The sequence below is a fragment of the Syngnathus leptorhynchus genome, chromosome 8 (genome assembly GCF_054491065.1).
Source record: "Syngnathus leptorhynchus isolate UIUO chromosome 8, UIUO_Slep, whole genome shotgun sequence".
Lineage (NCBI taxonomy): Eukaryota > Metazoa > Chordata > Actinopteri > Syngnathiformes > Syngnathidae > Syngnathus > Syngnathus leptorhynchus.
In genome coordinates this window covers 6,650,619-6,672,752 of record NC_141202.1, presented here as the reverse complement: position 1 = coordinate 6,672,752, position 22,134 = coordinate 6,650,619, and the positions used below count along the sequence as shown (strand labels likewise).

The window sequence follows — 22,134 nt, the reverse complement described above, 5'->3', positions numbered from 1 at the left end:
GTTATTCGACATCTTCAAGGGACAAATAAACAAGGAAATTAATGCAAGGCATTTGTCACTGACAGTCAAGCTCATTCTGCGAGAAGTTTCTTTCTCCTCCTGGGGTTTGTGACTCTGATTGGAATCAAAATATTGTGATTTTCAGTTTCTACATGTAATATATTGCAAATGAAAATCCTCTTTCCTTTGATCAATCCACAACCATCATTGCTCGAGGGATTATTAGTTGGGTGGAAGAGACTTTATCACAATGTGGGAGACAACGTTAGTGGTTTATGATTGTAACCTTCTGTTGAGAAATGACTGGCAAAAAGCTTTGAGTACCCCTTCTGACCTAAAATCCTTCCAAGACAAAATGTCCTCCCTCACTTCACTACAAACCAAAAGCACTGGCCAGATCCCTGCTGTGAGCACTTTTCTCTCAGAAAAAGTAAAGATAACTTAAGCATAAATTTTATTTTTTTGTGTGTGTGCCACTGGGCACTACATAGTTGAAGAAAGCACAATTAAGGTGTAATATTTAAAAAATAGCAACATCTTGCAGCCACTCATCAACTGTGCCCCTAAAAACAGATTGAACATAAACTGATATATCACTCAGAGTTGTTGAATGAGTGAGTCCCAAAACTGATTAAGAAAATAAGTAACAGTAGGTCACAGACCATGAGACTTTATTTGCAGTTTTCCCTAAATTTAACGAATCAAGCATTAGGATTATCCAGTTAAAACCAGTTAATGTATGTGATTTGTGGCCATATTTTGCAAGATAGCAAGCTGCACAGATCTTAATGAACAATTTAAAGAACTTTTACGACACATTCATTTGAGAAATTGTGTTGTAGAACTGGGTTCATCTCATCTATCAAGTCAAGGGTTCTGTTAAGTATAGCATCTGCTCATGAATAAATTGTGGCTTTGCATCCTGTGCACAGAGTGCCTTTTCTTGTCAACACAGAGCAAGGAGTCTTAAAATTTAATGACTTTTAAATGATTTAAAGTTATGTTTGACCATAAAAAAATTAGAAAATGAAAATAAGTACATTATTGTTATTTTTTGATAAATACGTGATACAGAAGTTAGAAGTAATCGCTGAGAAGCAATAATTTACTGTTATATTTTTCCGCTGTCTTTATTGTTTGCCATTTATATTTTTTGCAGTCATTGTAGTCCTTTAGTCCCTTATTTGGAGTAGATCATGAAGAATAAGATTATTCAGTTTTTAGACTGGATCTCAGATAGACTGACTCGTTACCCAGATTAGGTTTAATTTAGCTCCGGGGTTCACATATTTTTTCAATGTGAATATTCACACTATGTTATGTTCTGTCTACCTCTGTGCCCCGCTTATATGGTTTGTGTTCCCCAGTCTCCTTGGTGAACGATGGCCTGCTCTGTAACAGTGTGACCTATGAAAACAGTTGTTTGTATAATATTTAAGCATGCTGTGTAAACTGTTGTGACTTAGATGAAGATCACATTGAAAGATCAATTTATGCAGAAACCCAAGAAACTATGAATGGTTCATATGCTTTCACTTGCAACTGTGTTAGACCAGAATCAGATGATTACTATCGCCCAATCGATTAATCCACTTACATCAGACAAAATATGGACTTTTCAAAGTAATAATAATTGAGTGTGGTTTGGCCAATGAAGCACTAATTGAATATTACTTTCTCCAACTACAGTAAACACTATTTAACAGGTATTCGTCTCGCAGATTGGCACCCCAATGTTTTTTTCCGCCTCCTGAATGACACCATGACCCCTGACTGGTATACGGTCTTGCATGTATAAGACATCTCCGCCCACCTGGCAATGGGCCACCGTATTTCCAAGGTAAACCTGGTTTGCGGTTATCATCAGATACCAATAAATCCGTGTTGGGATGTGCCCAACACAGCAGTCATCATACCCTTTGGATTTATTGAGTTCCAGATGCATTTCAGCCTCAAGCAGGCAGCCCAGGCATTTCAGCGCCTTATGGACTCTGTGCTGCGTGACATAACGTTTGGCTCCCTGGACAACATCCCGGGGGCCAGTGCAGATGCTGAAAACCCCGACACAGCTCCGACTGCTCAGCGAGCATGGCCACATCAACCCAGGTGAGTGCCAGTTTTGTTTGTCAGCAATTACATTTTTGGCCACAGTGTCAGGCCACAGGGAGCCGCCCCTCCTTCTCGCCAGGGTGGACGCCTATGACACTTTTCCACACCCTACCACTATCAAGTCCCTGCAGGTGTTGATTGGCATGTTGAACTTTTATAACCAGTTTATTCCCCATGCAGCTCACATATGGAGATCAGAATAATATCCACTGCCGTTCAAAGGTTTGGGGTCACCCAGACAATTTAGCCTGTTCCATGAAAACTAACATAATTGCACCAGGGTTTTCAAGGGTTTTCTAATCATCCATTGGCCTTCTAACACAATTAGCAAACACAATGGATGATAAGAACACTGGAGGTTGCTGGAATTGGACCTTTATGTATATCTAGATATTGCATTAAAAACAGATGTTTACAGCAAGAATAGTCATTTGCTACATTGTATCGAATGTATTCCTGATTAGTTTGATCTTATCCTCATTGGAAAAAATTGCAATTTTATTTTAAAAGTAAGAACGTTTCAATGTGACCCCAAATATATACACACATATATATTCATATATATATATATATATATATATATATATATATATATATATATATATATATATATATATATATATATATATATATATATATATATATATATACATCTGTGTGTGTCAAGTGTTAAATCCTACCTTGAATGAAGTTCAGATTAAAATCTGATGCATCTACTATTTTTTTGTTGTCTGTTTTGTCTCACACTGATTCCAACACTGCACGGTAATTCATTCTTTGATGTTGACCATCAATGTTTTTCTATTTTCAAACACGCAGTAAGCACTGGAATAAAACAATGAATAATCTTCACAATGGCAGCAGTGGGCTTGCCCAGAGGTGCATGACATCATGAGAAACTATCTATGTACAATATATCCCTGTATCCATGTAAAATAAAATTTAAAATACGTCTTCTGATATTCACAGGTTTCTTTCAATTTGATGAAACACATTCAAAATGTATATACATTAAAAAAAACAGACACAAAGAATTTTCTTTCCTACTATCTGACTTTTACAATTAATGACAAACATAGTGGTGTTGAAGAGATGTGAATCAAAGCTAGTGTGCAGATCAATGAGCTACCTCGTGATAGCTACACCCAAGTCAATGTGATTGAAATGTTCAAGTCCAACAAAGATATGCACATACAGCTTATATCTCACTCTCATAAGTGTGCATATGAGTTTTCAATGACAGGATTTCTGCATAACTTCGTGTGGTTCTACGGTACAAGTCCAGACCTGTCAGGATTTCAACATCTCTGACCCGAGCTGTGTGGATCTTCATCAGGTCCTCCACCCAGTTGGACTCCTCATCTGAGCTCTGCAAAAGATCATTGACAAATATCTATTTGGGTTTTCTCCTTTTTCGGGAATAAAATTGATGGACGGCATGTAGTTTTGTAACCCCCCTGTTTGTTGGATGAAAATGTTAATTGATAACCAAATGCAGAAATTATACATCTAGCACAAGTATTAGTAGTACAAATTATGAGAAGTGAATTTCCAGATATGTACCATTTTGGAAGTGATTTGCTACATAATAAATTGATGCACGATAAAGAAAACTGACTTGACATCTACATCCATAAATGTCACGTTCTATTTGCAGTAAGGCCAATTATAAAGAGTGGTGGTGTTCTATTCCTTACATTGCAAATCTCATCATTGTTCGGTCTGTGTGGCAAAATGAAGGCAGCAGTGCTGAGGGGGCCACCACATGAATCTGCAGCCTGTCTGAAGTCTAAGCAGCTGGTTAAAACCACAAAAAAGTGAGTTGGGATGGGTATTGTACCACGTGCATACCTGCAGTCAAGAAGAAAGAACTTTAGTAATGTGCAATGAAACTGAACAATATGACTAGATTTCATTTTCATTCAAATTTTATATTAAACAAAAAAGGATGCTGTTTGAAACATCACGGTGATTTTGATACATCAACGTGGACAGCGCCTCAGAATCTAGGCCTGTATGTACTTATTTGTGAGTATTTCTAAGTGTAACATGTCAGACAAACATTGCCTTTCTATATGTGGTAGCATATGAAATCTTCTGTATGATCTGTCTGAGGGTTATTGGTTGACAAATTACTAACTATAAAGTGCTGGTCCAAAAATAATCTTTATAAACCACAGGTTGTGAGTACAAAAAAAAATACAAATCTTACTCTTTGATCTTGTCAGTTGAGTCCTTTATACCGTCAAAGTCATTATCAAATATCGGTCCAGTGAGAACATTCAAACCATTTCTTTCAGTGGAATACTTCTTCAAAAGGACTCTCTGAAAATAAGACCATATTTCTGAGGGGAAAAAAACAGAGCGCGGAAAGAAAGTTGTATGTATGAATGGTGTGAGAATGCAGGAAATAAAGGTCACAAAGAAAGAGACCAGCTAAAAGTTTGAAAATGAATGAAAATCACAACACGACACAACACAACATTTATATATATATTACAATATTATATTATAAGATTATATATATTATATATATATATATATATATATATATATATATATATATATATATATTATATGATTGCAAAAACACAGTCCATGATGCATTGACATCGCCAAATGTTTTATCTTATTTGAGATGCTTCTCCTGGCATTGATTTGTTTTGAGGGTTACTCCCTTTAGTCTTTTTCAAATCACACACACAATTAAAAAGTTATAAGATGTTGTGCCTCTTTGTGTTACAAATATATTTGATCCTTTACGATTAGAATTCTGAATCCCACATTGGATGGTGCCCGTTGGCACCAACCACTGATCACCAATACTCCTTATCTCAAAATGCTACTGTATGTGTTTCTCTATACTCCCAAGGGCAAGACTAAAGACATCAAGGACAAAATTATAGACCTACACAAGGCTGTAATGGGTTACAAACCCTTCAGCAAAAGACTTAGTGAGAATGTGACAAGTGCTGGTGCCATTATTTGAAAGTAGAAGAAACACAGTGGCCATCAATTGGTCTTGGTCTGTTGCTCTATAAAAGACCTCGCCTCATGAAGTGAGGATAATCGTGAGAGTGTGACTCAATAAAAAGCAAAAAGGTCATCGAGTGGCCAAGTCAATCTGCAGATCTCAACCCAATAGACAACCTGTGCAGCCACTTCAAGCTTAGTTTTCAAGCAGTAGAATAATTTGGAGAGCTTCTTTTAAGAGGAGTGGGCCAAATGTCCTAATGATAGTTGCCAAATAAATTCATTGGTTGTTACATCTGTGACCTTGCGAATTTTGACCGAGTATTTTTGATGATACAGTATTTGAATGTTATTCCAAAGCTTGAATAGATGACTATCTTTATTGAAGTGTTACATTGTGGGCATGTAAAAACTCGAGTTTGATGAAATAAATGATATTTCTGAAAGGTTTGCGACAAGAGAAACTCTTTGCAACCCCTGACAAAACACCAAAATTTGCTATTTGCACAATTGCTCACAGCTACGGGCTTTATGTCACGTTGAACTGATTAAAAATAAAAATGTTTTCAGTCTTGAGCAATAATAAAGAAAATGTCATCCCTGTTTCAAAACTTTGAGATGGTCGTGGATATGCAGAATGAGATTCTTACTCTTGAATGCGGGATACATAGGAACAGTGTTGGTTATGAAAACAGCTTCATTTTTTTTGTCAATGCCAGTGGACAATTCTGTCAAAATACAAAAAAAAAAAACATTTTGACCAACAATATCATAATATGACTAATACAGAATTAAACCTACTGTATGAAAGCGTTTTTCGATTGCAAACTATTTGTGAAAGGTCACTCAATAACTAGAAATGAAACAATTACAGTTTCTAATAAATTATTATTCATTCATTATGGTCCATATAATTATAAATGACCATAACCTCCACAATTGCATACTATTGTGCCGTATCAAAGATTTGAATTTAACAATATGTTCATTCTGATTCATGTGGTTTGCAATGTTGGTACCTGCAAAGTTGGAAAACCAGAATAGGGAAGAAACTTGGGAATACATTTAGCAATCACACTAATATTAACAAGAATTCAAATGTGCGACAATAATAATTTCTGTTTCTGAAATAGAGCATAATTTTCACTTACGTGGTGGGTATAGGAAGGCATAAGTGAGATGTTTTTCTGCCTTGTACTTTATACAGGACTGAGTGAAGGCTGATGGGAGTCGAGTATCAGGCCGAACACAATTTATCAGGACTTCTGGCAGAGCAGACACTTCAACCTGAATGATCACATAAAGGATGACGTTTTAATTGCTGATTTTACTCTGTTCAGTCGTATTACCCGATATTGTAAAAATCCTCAAGAATGTCCATAAAAGCTTGTTCCATAATCACCATTATCTGATAACACGTTAATCAGTCCATAAATACTTACTCTATAATATAAATCGTAAATTATGCTGAAAATGAGAAGAAACTTCTAATTTCTCAACTGACCTCAGCGTTAACAATCATTATACCGTATTTTCTGCACCATAAGGCACACTTAAAAGCCTTTACTTTTCTCAAAAGTAAAAGTGCCTTTTAATGAAGTACACCTTTTGTGTGGACCGAATTCCAAAATCTGTAAATGTTGTTGAGTGGCTGCTGCCACACAGGGACGAAATATGTAGACGTAATATGAACCATCAGAGGACATTACATTACATTGTACGTCAAATACGTAGACCGGGGCGGTAAACCAATCAGAGAATTGTACTTACTACGTTGAGTATGTACCTTCGCCGCCACTGACAAATAAATACTATTGGTTTGTGCAAAGCAAACAGCATAAGGACCCTCTAAAATGACATCGACAAAGAGACATGCTTAAGAGGCACAATTCAAGACCTCTGGAAAGCCGGGATCAATTCCAAAGAGCAACGTGACAACAACGAGACAATGACGAGAGGGAATTTAGCATGCTTAATGGCGAACTTGCCCAACTGTTTAATTCGGATACAGAAGATGAGGACTTTGTGTATGAATGTCGATTAACAATAACGTCAATACAGTACCTGGGTAAATAGTACCACCAACTCACTGTCTTGCTCCCGAGCTGTTTTTTTTTTGTAATGCAGTGTGCTCTACGTGTGAATAAAGTACAAAATAACCCCCGTAATTTAATCTGTGCCTTTTAACCCAAAGCGCTTTTTGGTGCGGAAAATATGGTACTGTGATTTATGTTTTAATACAAATAAATAACTGGAAATAAAAAGAAAAAAAAAACATTAAACTTTATTTGTCAATAATCAAAATACTCATACAAGACTATGAATGGATTTTTTTAAAATCATGGTTAAATTTAACATGTTATAATTAAATGCTATTATAATCTTGATGTTTAGGGTGCATTCGGAAAGTTAAGGCCATACTCACTGGAAAAACAAATAACATGTACAATACCTGTCGGCTCATGCTGTATGATGTCCAGAGAGGCATTGCAAGATCCTCATTGTAACCACAGACATAGTCTGTGTGGTGCAGAAGGTAATACTTTGTATAGTATCGTACTACAGGTCGACCGTATGGCATATTCCTGTTGTCTAAAAAGAGGAAAGGATTGCAGCAATAGAAAGGTCACTTAATATGGTACTATACTACAGATGGGCCATAAGGTAAATTTGCATGGTCTATAAAAATAATCCAAAAACAGTCTGCAATTTAAATTAATAATATTGTATACACCTATACTGCATATATGAAGTTATATACTGACGTTCCAATTTAAAAAAAAAAAATCATATTCATAGTTTAGTTACATTTTTTCACATATCAAATGTGGTCAATATTAATGTCAAGATGATTTTTGGTGAACAATGTGGACTTCTATTTTGTTGTTTGTGGCATTTCAAAGCTTTATCTTCACACATTCTGAATTCATTGCAAGTAAAATGGTTTGGAGACATAATTTCATGCAGAAAAGTGAAAAAGTGTCATTTGCAATATCAGTTTGCACTGACCATCAATAGCTTGCTTCAGTCGCTGGTTTAGCTCCTCTACTTGGTTGTGTAAGAAACAAAGCCAGAGTGATTCCAGATTATAGCCACGTGCAATGGTCACTTTCAAACCTCTTTGGTCCCGTCGTTTTACTTGAAACTGTAAAAAAATGGAGAGAAGAAAAGCCTGTTGACATATTAATTGTAAACAGTACATGTATTTTTGATTGCAGAGCTAAGAAGATTTCACTGCCTTGATGAACAAAAGATTCCAGTAGATATCAGAGTGAAAATTCCCTGTGTGCCAGGCTGCTTGGGCTGCTACTATACACTGTACACATTCATGGAATACTTCATTCAAACATTCACAAAAATTCTTGACTAATGTCAAATTACAGTTATTTACTTGCATTCATGAACAGGAACATATTTACAAGTACAAGGACAACTCAAATTCAGTAACATTTAAATTTGAAAAAAAGAATAAATCAAAATTTCCAACGTATAAACACCACAAACAGGATGTTCAGACAAAGAATAGAAACAATTTTGGACAGAGCTGCAAAAGGAAATGAAAGTGTCGAAGACCATTTATAATGAAGTTGAAGGAATTGGGGGGGTGATGAAAATGAAAGGTGGATTGCTGATGGAAACCTGGATGTCGGGATGAGCAACAACATTATCAGACGTGCACGGAGGACAAGGTTTAGGTGAAGGAAATGTTGATGGCGAGTGTGATTGCCTTCGCAATATCTAAGCGTATGGAAATAAGTAACAGCCTCGTCAAAAGGAACACATCGCTACATATTAGAGTGAAGTAAGGATTGATGTTCTATCAACAAAGAGGTAGGGCAGTGATAAAAATTGCAAGGTCCTCTTTTGCTGTGGTTGTCACTGTTTTCAATTTTTATGCTTTTCAAAGATGCTTGAAACTTTGCATAAATAAAGTAGCCAGTCCTATGATAGAAAAAAAAAAGTTAATTGTATTTTGTATTAATGAGTCGTATTTTAATTGCGGTCCATTTGATGGCACATTATTACTTGGTGGCAATGAGCTGTCAATGAGAATCCCCGCAATGCAGAAAAGACTAATGGCCCAACATGTACAGTTAATTTTGAAACCTGGAAAGGAAGTAAGGATCAACAATATTACAACCCACCCCCCACCAAGCTGCAAAATCTATGAAAATCAAAACCTTCAGATGCATTTTGAGGTACAGTTCATGCTGCGTGCACGCTCTGCTACATTCTGGTGTTAATGAGGACTACAAAAAAAAGCCCAATCGATCCATCAGAGAGGCCAAGATAGGGTACAGGCTGAAGCCAGAGGGTTACGACAACGCTCCTGACTTCAGACACAGTGTAAGGGCTCCATCACATCACAGACGTCTGACAGAGGAGCAACACCATCATGAGCAGCAGCAACAGCACACTGCTAGATGAACTGAATGAGTTCTATGCCAGCACTGACGCAATCAACGCTGACACAGAGAAATTGTACAAACCAACAGAAGCAGCAAAAAGCCCAGCTCTCACTGTACCGTCAGTTGAGATGTGCAAAGTTCAGAGGAGGATGTAACCCTGAAAAGCAGCAGGCTCCAATAACATACCCAGCTGAGTTCAACAGGTCTGCTCTTCAGAACTGACAGATGTGTTTGAGACATACAGTGGAGGAAATAAGGATTTGATCCCTCACTATTTTTGTAAGTTTCCCCACTGACAAAGAAGCAAACAGTCTAACAATAAGAGACAAAAGAAAAGAAAACCACACTTATTTCCTCCACCTGTTTTTCTTTCACTTATTTGCACCGTCTGTTTCAAAGCCCTCGCGCAACTTTTCAGTTAGAATGCTGTTGAGTCAACAAGGTCATCCCAAACAAGCTGGCTGAGAATCTTCTAAGAACCCCTCAGACTATCAAACCCCCACTTTGCCTTTCATAAGAAGACTCAGAAAGTCACAGTTGTCATCCGGACGTCAGGCACGAGGACAGTGAGCATTGGGGATCCCACAAGGCTGTGTGCTAAGCCCTCTCATCTACACGGTTTTCATCCATGGTTTATTTTCTTTGAAAATATTCATTTAGAAATCAAATCATTAAAATTACTTTACATGGTCTAAAATACACTAATGGTGTAATTCTGCTTCATACATAGGATACTTAGTATATGTATTAAGCAGAATGACTGCATATTCTTGACTGAACTAAGATCTGGAACAATGTCATCATGCTAGACCTTGTAATTGCAGTTGCAGCCTCGATCGTCTGTTCCTGTGTGAACTTGAACTGAAGTGGCTGGCTTTGAAACTTCTTCTGGCATTTTGGGTTTGTAGAAAGGGTTCTTCAGTAGGTGGTTTAAACTGCCATGTGTTCCGTTATTGGGTGCTGGGGTTAGACCTAGAAGATCTGAGAGCAAAACAAATCATATTAAGTCAGCTAAACAGACAAAGAGCCTGAAATGAACTTCCAAATAGCTCCCCTTGGTGCACAGCATGAGCTCCAGAACCAGTTCTCTCGAAAGGATTTGGACTCTGTTCCACTCAACAGTGAGTGAGAGTCACTCAACAGGCGTGGCTATACTTATTACCACTGCACCAAACAGCAGCAAAGAGTTGTCTAATATTCCATTTGTATCTGTTGTCTCAGTTGCAGCTGTTTTAAAGTGCTTTATAAATAAAAATGAGTTGAATGTCGTTATTCCCCCTTCCCCACATTCACGCTCTCTCACTTGTACATCTAAAAAATATGAAACAAACATGTCTTACCACACATAAGATTATAAAGTTCAATGCTTTCAAATACTGGAACTTTAGTCTTAAATTTAAAGGAAGGCCCATATCCCAAGAAAATTGTCTGAAAAGAGAGTTTAAACATACGTATTAGTCGATATTATTAGATTACTAACCAGTAGAATATTTGCTTGTTGCGTTATCTTTAAATACCTGCATACTGTTAATCTTATTATCATATCCATGGTCACCAAAAAAGCCACAAAGCCTCTTCACTTCAGGTGCTTTCCTGAAATAAAAAAAATGAAGTTAGATGTGTTAGGATTAGCTCTGTTAGTTATTTTATGGAGCAATATGAATTAGAATGTAAATGACTACAAACACATATCAATTGAAAATGAAATGATGCAGGGAGAAAAACACTCAAATTATCACAAATTATAATGGCACTCTTCGGTTTAATGGGAGATCAACATTGCTCTGTGTAAACTGAATAGAAGTTAATCATCACCTGGCAATGTGCCATTTCCTGTCCACGAGGAGATGCACATCCTCAATCCGTCGGTTATTGGCGTAGTGGAGTCTCTTTGGCAGATTCTGCTTTAAATAAGGCCTAAAATGCTGGTCTGGTTTCTTACACTAGAAAGAATATTGACAAGGAGTGTGACTATTAACAAAATAATCATGAAATTGTCAATCTAAGCTCACAGTTCAATCTTAAAATTGATAAATTTCTCATTTTTGGAATATAAAAACTGCCATACTTACAGTGAGATTTGCAACAATTGCCTTAGGGTTATCTGAAAAACATTGTCAGAGCCGTTAAGTCAGATGAAGTTACTAATTTGGAATATAGCCCTTAATTCATTCATAAAACAGATTTTCATTGCTTGCCATTTTAGAGCATTTTAACATAGGGAATTTTGGGCTTGTAACCACTGGACTGACCAAAAGAAAGAGCAGGCTCTTCTTTAACCAGAAAAAAAAACCTTCTAGCTTTTTCAATTCCTTAATCAGCAAGTGTGTTGATTTCAAGAAAAGTGCAGATTTTTGAGCAGAGGAGAAAATATGCTTACGATGTAAAAAAAAAAACCCCAAAACATCTAACGAACAGTGACTGACGCTAAAATATGATTTGCTTTTCTGACACCTTGAACTATAAAACAACATAAACAAAACAGAGAAATGGATTTTGATGGTAAAACAAATTACTTATTAGAAATGCACTAGCAGCAGCAGTAGCAGTTTATTCCAGCAAATGCCCTCATTGCTCTCAAACTCTCAAACTACAGCCAGTGCTGCTGCAGCACCCTGATTCTCAAATAAAACATGACTTGTGCATCCTTAAGCAATAGTATGAGTAAACACATTATTGTAATTTACTGGATGTTTCAATATTATTAAATAAGTATTATGTATGTGCTATTGTTATTGCTTTGCTGTGCTCGTCAATTAAAACAAGTTTGAATTCCTTCATTCATTCATTTGAATTCATAGTATCTAAATAAATGTCTAAAATGAAATGTGCAATTCGTCTCATTCTTGGCTGGGATAAGTAAAACATTGGTTTTGGCTTGTTAGCAGTTATTTTAGTTTCATATTTGTTGTAATATCTTGACAAAATGTGAGTTTTTTTTTTTTGCTTTAATTAAGACTATTTTTCATAAACAATATTTGCTTAACTAAGGTTGGCTTGCCCCACCGCCGTGAACGTGATTTTTTTTTTTTTATGCAAAATAACAGTTGTCCAGATAACTAGCTGAGAGGCCTCCATTTGTCAACAAGTTGATGAGTGAAAACTGTATTATTGCATCCAGTTGTAAAAATGGAAAAATGATTAAATGTTTCACAAATACAGCTTCTAGATTAAAATAAAAGTCAAAAAACAAATTAAGGCTGTTTGGGTCAATTCACTTACAGTGTCATGTGTTTTAAGAATTGGCTTTCATACAACCAGACACAGCGGTTGTGTACTTTTTTATTAAATATATCACGTGATCTACTGTATGTGATGAATGTCCATCTCTGACTTGGGAGGATAGCATCTCTTCTATATGGTGGATTCTTTCAAGGGAGTGATGGATTTTGAGCCAGCCTCAACAAAGCAGCGCTTCTCCTGTGTGATGTCACAAATCCCACAAAAAGAAGTTTTTGCACTTGATAAAAAACTGAACAGTAAATATTTGTTTTAAAATTATTACATTTGGTTGGTCTCCTTTCATTCGGGTGCATCTTTTTTTCTTTCTATGGAAGAAAATATACATTTTCAGTGTTGTGGCTTGTTCACTCCAGCCAGTTCCCATATTTGACAAATATTATTTGGCTCCTTTTGTCGCAATAGGACGGATTCAACATACTAGTCCGTCGGCTACTGTACGATAGCTTCAGGTAGAAAGAGACAATGACATTTGTCAAGCACGAGCGACCAAAAGGACAAACAATTTTGCTTATTTTCTGTAAAAACAGAGGGGAAAAAAATCTCACCTGACATAATGGGTGTCGATCTCCTGTCAGAGTTTTGCTTTCATCATTGAGTTAGCGTTTCTCTGTAATATACGGGGTGAGCTCTCCTGAATCATGCTGATGAATTGGTCTTCAATTTCTTCCATCCAGATGGCCATGTCAATATGTGTGCAATGAGATGTATAAATAAACGTGCTAAATCAGCAAATTCTGAATATGCCTTCTTTGGAAATCTCCTACTTTGTTATTTCCTTGCATTTGTCACTGTTTTTTTTTGTCTCGTATACTGATTTGGGAGCTAATGACCAATCAGAGTAATCAATAGTCACTGACATCTTACGTTGATTCAACGTTTTACCCGACAAACCTGCCCTCTGGATGATGTTGGCTTTTTGTTGTATTAACACTTGAATTGCCCCTATGTAGATTAATAAAGGATTATTTTATTTTGACTAATCATTTCAACATCCAGTTATTTGCTTTCACAAACAATGTGTGCCATTTGCAGCTTTATCAAACAAAATTATGAATCTTTCTTTCACTTACATTTTGCGTTGTTGAAGAATCTGGGGCGTATTCTGCCTAAGGATCCCGGAATAAGAATGATGTCATCCACATTTGTCAAGTAATTACTGAGGAACTCCGTTTGACCACAGTGGGCCTCTTCCATACCTGAAAACAGAAAAGAGGAGTGGGAGTTTGTGTACTTGAAACTAGGACAGAATTTCAAAGACACCTACATGATTTGAATTAGCATACTATTTCTCTAGCAAGCTTGAATGTGACAAATATGCAATTCTACACAGTTTCAGGTAAATGGTGGCTCGCCCATTAATTGTATGTACTTGTGGTGAAATGAGGTCATACCATGATCTCCAACTATGATGACGTTGACGCATCGGTGCAATTTCAGCTGCTTAAGTCCATTCATGAGTTGACCTACGATCCTATCAATCAACCGAAGAGGATTATTCAACTGGAACACACAAAGGGAGTAATGATCATCAAACTATTTTGTGCAGTTTAAAACTGTGTTGATAAAAAAACAACAACAAAAGATACTCACTTCGACACTCATGGGTCCCATTTTATGTCCGTATATGTCCGGCTGCTCAAAGTGCATTGCATAAACGTAGGGTCTAAAACAGGATGAAACATATTACGTGAATAATGATATATCAATCATGAGAAAAGAAAATGGGTAAGTGGCGATGTATGAGAAGTGGTTTGAAGTAAATCTTGAAAATCAATGAAGTGGCATAATAATGAAAATTGAACTGTAAGGGGTGCTCCAGCAGAAATCTGTATAGCCCCAATTAAGACAGAATTTTATTTCAGTGGATAGATGGATTTGTGTCAGGCCTTAATTGGCCTAATGCAGGGATTCTGAAATGTCATCTGTCTGAACACATCAAACGCTGTTAAAAAAAATTGAGTGATGGAAAACCCGGTAAAGAGAAAGAAATATTTTACGATATTCACCTTTCTACTTCAGGGAGTTGGAGCCACTGCAACATGGTCAGTATCCGCCGTTCCAGTGGGATAGTGCTAGAAATGAAAAATCAAATCCCAAACATAAGTATTTTCATTGTTTGTTTCATATTGTTATCTTTCAAAATGTCTTTACACCAGGGCTGTCACTTGGATATTTCCAGTATCAGTATTTTTCACAACAGTGAGAGGTGGGTGAATGAACACCCACTGTGTCACAGTTCATTGATCGCGTCCCCAATATAATGTCATTCCATCATAGAGCAAGATGAATAAAATGATGTTCTTATTCAATAAAGAAGTTTGTGGAAAAAATGCTCAGGTAAAGTTACAGAATTTTCACAACGTGTAACGTGAAAACCAACTTACACAGGCCAGAAGAAGGACGATGCCTTGACTCCCTGTTTGAGAGCTGTGATCCAGATCTACGAGACAAAGAGTAAAATTTGGGATTGATCAATAGACCTGATGGCTGTAGATGGATTATATTAGTGGCACTGATATAAGAAAATTATTGCGTGAATGTAGACAAAAGATGATAACCAGAATACGTCAGGACAATACTAACTGGTTGTCCTCCCCACCAGCGGTGATTCAGTTTCTCTCGGCTTCTCAGGGTGAACGTGGCATCAAAGACCGGGTCATACATGGAGTTACCAACGATACCGTGAGACTCTGGATAGAGACCCTAAAAGTCAGAAAGACTGTCATTCTTTCAAAATGAATGAAGATATGTGTCATTGGGTTGGTGCAGCACTCAGTTGTACGGGATACAGATAGCCTAGCAGTCTGTGGAAGTTTAGATTTGTTGGCTATTTTATGTATTTGAATTGATAAGAAGCATATGTGTGCTGATGTTTTTGTCACTGTTGAAAAATGCGTTCAGCACTTTGTTGGGGGTTGATGAGAGGGGCCTATTTTTGATGGTTAGCTGGATGGAGGACTATTATAATTATGAGTTGTGTGTGTGAAGACGGCCTCTCCAGCTGTCGCGTGGCCAATCGGGGTGAGCAAGGTTCTTGTGGAAGTTGGGGTTATTGACAGTGATGACAACAAGAGGCTGCGTAAACGTGGACTTTAAATAAATGACATACCGTCGCAAGTGAGTAGAGGTTGGGGAAGGTTTTGGTGGGGTATACAGGTCGCATAAATGGTGCATGGGTTCCACATGTTCCTGGGAAAAAAAGAGAGAGGGGGATGATATTAACAAGACAGTAATTGCGATTTACAGAAAAATATTTTTAAAAATAAGTCTTTCAAATCAAAATCAAAAGTTTCTTTCCTGGACCAAATTGATCATTAAAAAAAATCCCACAATCCCTGTCCATGTCTTACTCAGTTTCTCAATGTTAGGTATGACAGTATTCCCTCTCTTCATGTATGAAGCACGGAAACCATCCACTGAAAGAATTATGAGTGGTGAGCGCACAAATCTATGAGCACAGTAAAAACATTCATTAGAGGTTATATGAGAAAAAAGTTCAAGCAAACCTATATGTTGTTATAAAACATATATATTATGGTATAAAAGCATACCCTGGAGGACATTCAGCAGTCTTCATATCTTCACATTCATCCTGGAGCCATGGACTGTCTCCTGGAAAAAGGGAAAAAACTATCAAAAGACAGGCAGATTGTTTTTTTCTGCACTCTCATACTGATAACACACTGCAACTCAGAAGTGGCACTAACTCCAATTTAAACGTATTTCGTAAATCAATCAAAAAAAGCAAATACTGTCATTTCCGGCACATAAGCCGCTACATTTTGCACAAGCTTGTTTTCCTATCTTTCTTGATTGATATATTTTGCTTTGTATTTTGAACCAATGAGCTTCATATATACTACTACTTGAATTGAGGACGTAGAAAGTCTGAGAAAGTCTGCATCAGTGCAGACAACGGGTCGATACGCCAGTCGGCCTCCCGTTCCATCCTGAACGGAGGCATTCCACCTTTTTTCCGACTGGCTCCAACCCTCACCGATGCAACTTGTTCTGGCAATGAGGACCAAAGTCTCACACCAGTTGTAAAACTTGGACAAACCACCCGCATTTGGCCATCCAGTAACGGGACACCTGTTCTGCATGTTTGGTGGTATGTTTTGATAGTGTGTGCACAGTTTCACTGTATGCAACCACATTATTTATTCAGTCTTGGAAACTTTAACTCGGAGCAATCAGTTTGTACTGTGCCTGAAATGAACTGTATAATTCTATGTCAATATTCACATAACTGTTCACATTCTTTACCTTTGCAGCGTGTCCTGTAGTTGGTGCAGCAGTCTCCCCGGGCTAGACAGTCATTTGAGCAGTGGCAAGAATGGTTTTCATTCCGGATCTCCCCACAACGATCTTTACTGCACTCATAGCCACCATCTGTTTGTGGTAAAAAGAAACTACTCACCAAAAGACTAATACAGATGTAGAACCGAGATACATGCAACTCTAATGCTGGATATGAGAATGGGACTGAGCTTTAGACAATCAGGATTTTTGGGGCCGATCACCAACGAGTTTAAACAAAAAGAAAAGAAAAAGATAAATCACTGCTCTGATTACTTGACGGGGCAATCAGTCTATTCTAATAACTTGTTCATTTAGTTTACTTGTGCACTATTAACTTTAATGTTTAGCAGTCTTCATAATGCCCCAAGGATAGAAAGATCGTTGGTTTGAATATAAAACATTGATTTGTTAACAAATAGGCAGAACTTGATTTTTAGTAACAATGTAGCTGGTTGCAAAATATGCAATAGGAAAAAAATACAACTAATATTTTAGTGATCGTCACATGAAGTATCAGTTTGTTACAGAGGTGGAAACACGGTTATCGAGGTGGACTATGATCTCTCGCACACGTGCAAGCACACATTCTCACTTATGAACACGCATACATAACACACACGCATGCATACCGATATGCACACACACGCAGACACACACACACCAGTTTGCAAAAAAAAAAAAATCAAAATAAATCAGATGCAAGACAGCCAGATCCCAAGAATGAAATAAAAGACTATGTTTGTGGGAGACCGTAGCTCATATACACTGTTTTCAAATAATGCAGCTCCAGATTGCCATTGTTGCTTTGAATATGAATAAACAAAAAAATCTATGTAATGTAACAACTCGATCGCTATCTGCAAACGACTGCTGACCGCTGTTATGCCGAACAGATGCAAAAGCAAAAATCAGCCAACATTCGAATAACCGACTGACACTGCGATCATTGGCCAATCCGCTCTATGACAGCAGCAATGTCAGTAACAAGACTTGGCATAGAGGGGCTCATGCCCCATGCAGCAAAGGTATCAGAAGTCAAGTCTCGAGGCAAGCATTTAAGTCATAAAACATCCCAAGTGATGAGCATGAACAATCTGTCAAGAGATTCTGTAGGATTCTCATCTTAGACGAGCACTGATGCCGTTTCAGCAAGCAACACTTGGCAATTACACCCGTTTGGGAGTTTCCACAACAAATTTGAGTGTCATTCAGTCCTGCATTTGGATACTTTACATGTTTCTCTCCTCTAATTTAGTCATTTAAAATCTCACATTCCATATTTGTAATCAATTTAAAATTGTGACTAACAAGCACGCTAATGAAAAGGGTCAAATGTCATGTCAAAATCCAGTCTACTACGGTACTTATGCATTTGAGTAATGATTTGGGTAGAAATGATAAGAATCATTTATTACCTGTCCTGAGGCAGAGACGGTCAAAGTCAGAGCAACAGCTATTGTAGGTCTTACATAGATTGTCACAACGACAATTTGGTGGTTCCATCTCAACAAGCTCAAAACACCTGTTTCTGCAGGAGCTAGAAGTTGGCACATAATGAGATGTAGAATGCACTGTGAAAAAGAACAACAAAACAAAAAGGTAAAGGTTTAGAAAAGTGTTTGTCTGGAAAATGCCTTGTCTGTTTTTGTTGTTGCATCATTTGGACTGTTACTGGTTGGATGCAACGCTGAGTGAAAATGAGAGTGACATGAACTATGGGTATTTTCCATGAGCTGAGAAGAGAAAGATGCCAAGCAATGGGTCAACAAAACTAAATAATAAATAACGGAAGTTTTTCTTTAAATACAGCAGTTCTTACAAGGGATGGGCGAGGACCAAAACATATCTGTGCCAATATCAGCCTTATTTCATGGTATCGGTACTCGCGATTGTGGCTAATACCAGTATTAGACACCCTATTATGGTCATTTTGCGATCAGGAAATACAAATTTCAAATTACAATAGAAGAATAGAACATTTCATGCATTTTCAAGAAAAAATGTTATGTTGGAATATAACAGACTTTTTTCCCCCAAAGTCTGTCATTTATTGAGGAAATTTTATGTATCAAGGGTAATAGTGATTTCAATGCTTGAATACAGTGATTGCTCAAGAACTGAGTACTGTACTCATACAGGTATCAGTTCGGAAAAAAAAAGTGGTCCTAAATATTGATAGTTCTTACGTCATGGTATTTAAATCCCATTTTATCATTTCCATAAAAATGTACAATTTCCATTAAAAGCACATTAACAAGACCACACAGGGAGTATAAACTCCTCTGTTGCATGGAAGAACTATTCTGGTAGATCCTTCATTCTATCATGTGTGCCAATGAAAGCATATAGTTAGGAATTTGAGAAGCCACACACATGCATTGCCTTTAAAGGAATATTGCCTGTCACCAGCGTTGCTGTGCAGGGCATGTATTGGACATTCCAGTTTGGTCGCTGTAATTCTCAACAGTCTTGTAATTCTTTTTATGTATTTTATTTTCAGCTCAGAATGCTATAAGATGAAATCACTTCTAAATATTATGTGGTATCAGTATCGGTTACTACTCAAGAACTAAATGTCGTATTGGTATTAGTCTGTAAAAGTCAATCAATCCATCTTCTACCGCTTATCCAGAGTCGGGTTGTGGGGACAGCAGCTTCAACAAGAAAGCCAAAACTTCCCTCTCCCGAGCTACTTCATCTCGGAGGAGCCCAAAGCGTTCCCAGGACAGTCAGGAGACAGTCTCTGTAGTGTAAAAGTTTTTTTTTTTTTTTTTTTTTTAAAGGCTCTTTCCAAGTAAAAGGCTATTTTCCAAGTAGCTTGCTTTATATATGTTTGTACTGTTATACAGATAAACTAGATGCCATCTGTTCCAAAGACGCACGCATTCACGCATGCACGCATGCACGGATGTACGCACGCACGCACGCACACGCGCACACACACGCACACACTATTTTAAACAGTAGGCCCACACACAGTTTACATTTTGCATAGTAGTCAAAGCAATTTCTTAGTCTTTCTTAGTTGTATCTCAAAGTTTGTACTTCTGTGCTACATTTTCTTACTTCTTGTGCACCCCGTGGAGTCTCAGCCCCCTGTCCATAAAACCTAGATACATCCCTGAAAAATAGTATAGCAAATCGATGGATGCGCATTTAGTGTGTTTGCACGAAATGTTAGTCTTGTCAATTCCAACTCCACTTTTAATGCAAAATGAAATCAGAAAGCCTACAAAGTAAATGTTAGTGTGGTGACAAGTTTTGCACTAGCAGCTACTCAATGTTTTTTTTCTATTCCAGAGCTGATGTATATGATGAATACAACACAATGAGTCTGCTGTTCAAGCAAGACATACTCACGGTCTGCTCTTGCAGCGGCGTCAGCCCCTGAGCGTTTTAGTCGGTCGTGCACAAAACTCCGACACATATTGGTGAGTAGTAGCCACAGAATCCACAGAAACTGAAAAATAGTGACATAACAATTCAATTGGCCATAATTGATATTTTTTTTCCTAATTTTCCAAATCTAAAGATTAAACTGCGAACATGATATAACAAAAAGGTGTATTCTTGACTAAATTTAGGAAAAAACTTGCAAAGAATTGCAGAATTAGTCCGCTATGCAATGGGGTAAAAACATTAAAAGTAGTGACCACTGTGTCATTCGTTCATCTAATCATGCCGATGATGTTAATAAATGACATTTTGCAGGATTTTGTAAAACGTGTCCACCCGCTTTTACCACGGAGATGCATTTGACAGTCAAATCAAGCACTTTAGTGGAGCGCCAGTGAATCTTTTGATCTCCTCATGCAAAATACACATTTTTATATTAATCGTGTCGCGGATAAAGTGTTAGTCATCACAAACACATGCCTACTAAATGTGATCAACATGTGGACTCTTACCGTCAGTCGAAACATTGTTTCGCGTTCGGACCCAAAATAACCCCGTTACTGTAGGATACAGTATCCCAATTAATCTATCTCTCAAGATGAGATTCAGATGATCCCGATAAGAAATATAGTACATTAGTGCCGTTTGATTTTTTTTTCATACTAGCAGTTTTTTTTAAATACTTGGGATGGATGGCAAATGCTGGTTTTAAAGGAAATAGATTCGTTAAGAGGCGGAGCTTTTATACAGCTTCATCTCCTTACCTTTTCCTGGTCTTCATTTCTTGCCATGTCCTGTATGTCTTTTTGACCCCCGCATCCAGTTTAATGCAGGTTAACCAACCACAGGCGTCATTTGAATAGATACTGCCATGCAACTTGTATGCAGGTAATGAAGGTCCTTTTACAATTTCAGGAGCAGGATGATGAGTGACAGGGGTCACCAATCTTTTCTAAGTGACAGCTGCTTTTGAGGATCAGATTAATGCACATTTCTACAATAACAAATGTCCTAAAATTATATTGAATAAGACTGATCAGGTTAATTCTCTCAATAATTAGAATGAGGAAAGAAACAGCCACATGCTGAGATCTATAAATGTCTGCCAGAGGCGTGCAAGACCAACAGGGCAATGTTCCTGTGTTGTATTGACCGTGAATGGGAAAGAATCTTCCTCTTCCCACTACTGCACAAAGTGCAGACAGCCACCATTATGCAGAAAATAAGGCAGTGACATTCGCAAGAGCAGGGCATCCTTTCCAAAGTATGAAAGACAGGAAGGAAACTGGCCATAAAGGTTGCCTAGGAGCGTACAATAACTATAGTTGAATTTTCTGGCAGGTAATGGATGTTTAGCACATACCTGCAAAATTCATCTTTTTTTTTTTTTTTGTCTGAGGTAGGGTGGAAGCTTTGTCCGAGAGAGAGAAAAGGCCAAATCCAAAAACACACTTGAAATCTCTCAAGCAGTAGAAAATATGCCAGGGTCACATGAGGTATTGGTTGAACTTATCACAAAAACATAGCATTTAAACAGGGGTGTGTAGACTTTATATTCACTGCATATTAGCCTGAAAATTTAATTAGGCAGCAAAATCATCGTTTTTGTTGAACCCATATTTCATTTGTAGGTTGGTTGTGTCTTCATGGTTTTGCAGTAGTGCCCTCATTACTACAAATCATTGTAGATACACTACTGTTG

General features: G+C 37.4%; 1 protein-coding gene across 1 annotated transcript; it reads right to left on the bottom strand.

Moving 5' to 3' along the window:
• Positions 1 to 2,893: 2,893 nt before the first annotated feature.
• On the bottom strand, positions 2,894 to 21,223 carry enpp2 (ectonucleotide pyrophosphatase/phosphodiesterase 2). The gene is made up of 25 exons (XM_085918267.1): positions 21,197 to 21,223; positions 20,397 to 20,562; positions 18,452 to 18,607; positions 17,001 to 17,126; positions 16,286 to 16,346; positions 16,085 to 16,182; positions 15,844 to 15,923; positions 15,318 to 15,437; positions 15,119 to 15,174; positions 14,741 to 14,806; positions 14,325 to 14,397; positions 14,126 to 14,234; positions 13,805 to 13,930; positions 11,564 to 11,595; positions 11,307 to 11,434; positions 11,009 to 11,084; positions 10,832 to 10,919; positions 10,303 to 10,472; positions 8,092 to 8,227; positions 7,535 to 7,674; positions 6,234 to 6,369; positions 5,733 to 5,810; positions 4,322 to 4,454; positions 3,807 to 3,960; positions 2,894 to 3,478 (listed from the first exon to the last, which is right to left on the bottom strand). Exons 1-25 carry the CDS (start codon positions 21,221 to 21,223, stop codon positions 3,308 to 3,310), a joined length of 2,706 nt encoding a protein of 901 aa, XP_085774393.1. The 3' UTR covers positions 2,894 to 3,307.
• Positions 21,224 to 22,134: the final 911 nt, after the last annotated feature.

Coding starts and splice junctions, on each gene's coding strand:
- enpp2 (XM_085918267.1), bottom strand. CDS start 21,223: ATGGCAAGAAATGAAGACCAGGAAAAG. Junction 3,961..4,321: donor TCAACTGACAAGATCAAAGA/GTAAGATTTGTA, acceptor TCTTGACTGCAG/GTATGCACGTGGTACAATAC. Junction 3,479..3,806: donor ACAATGATGAGATTTGCAAT/GTAAGGAATAGA, acceptor GATCTTTTGCAG/AGCTCAGATGAGGAGTCCAA.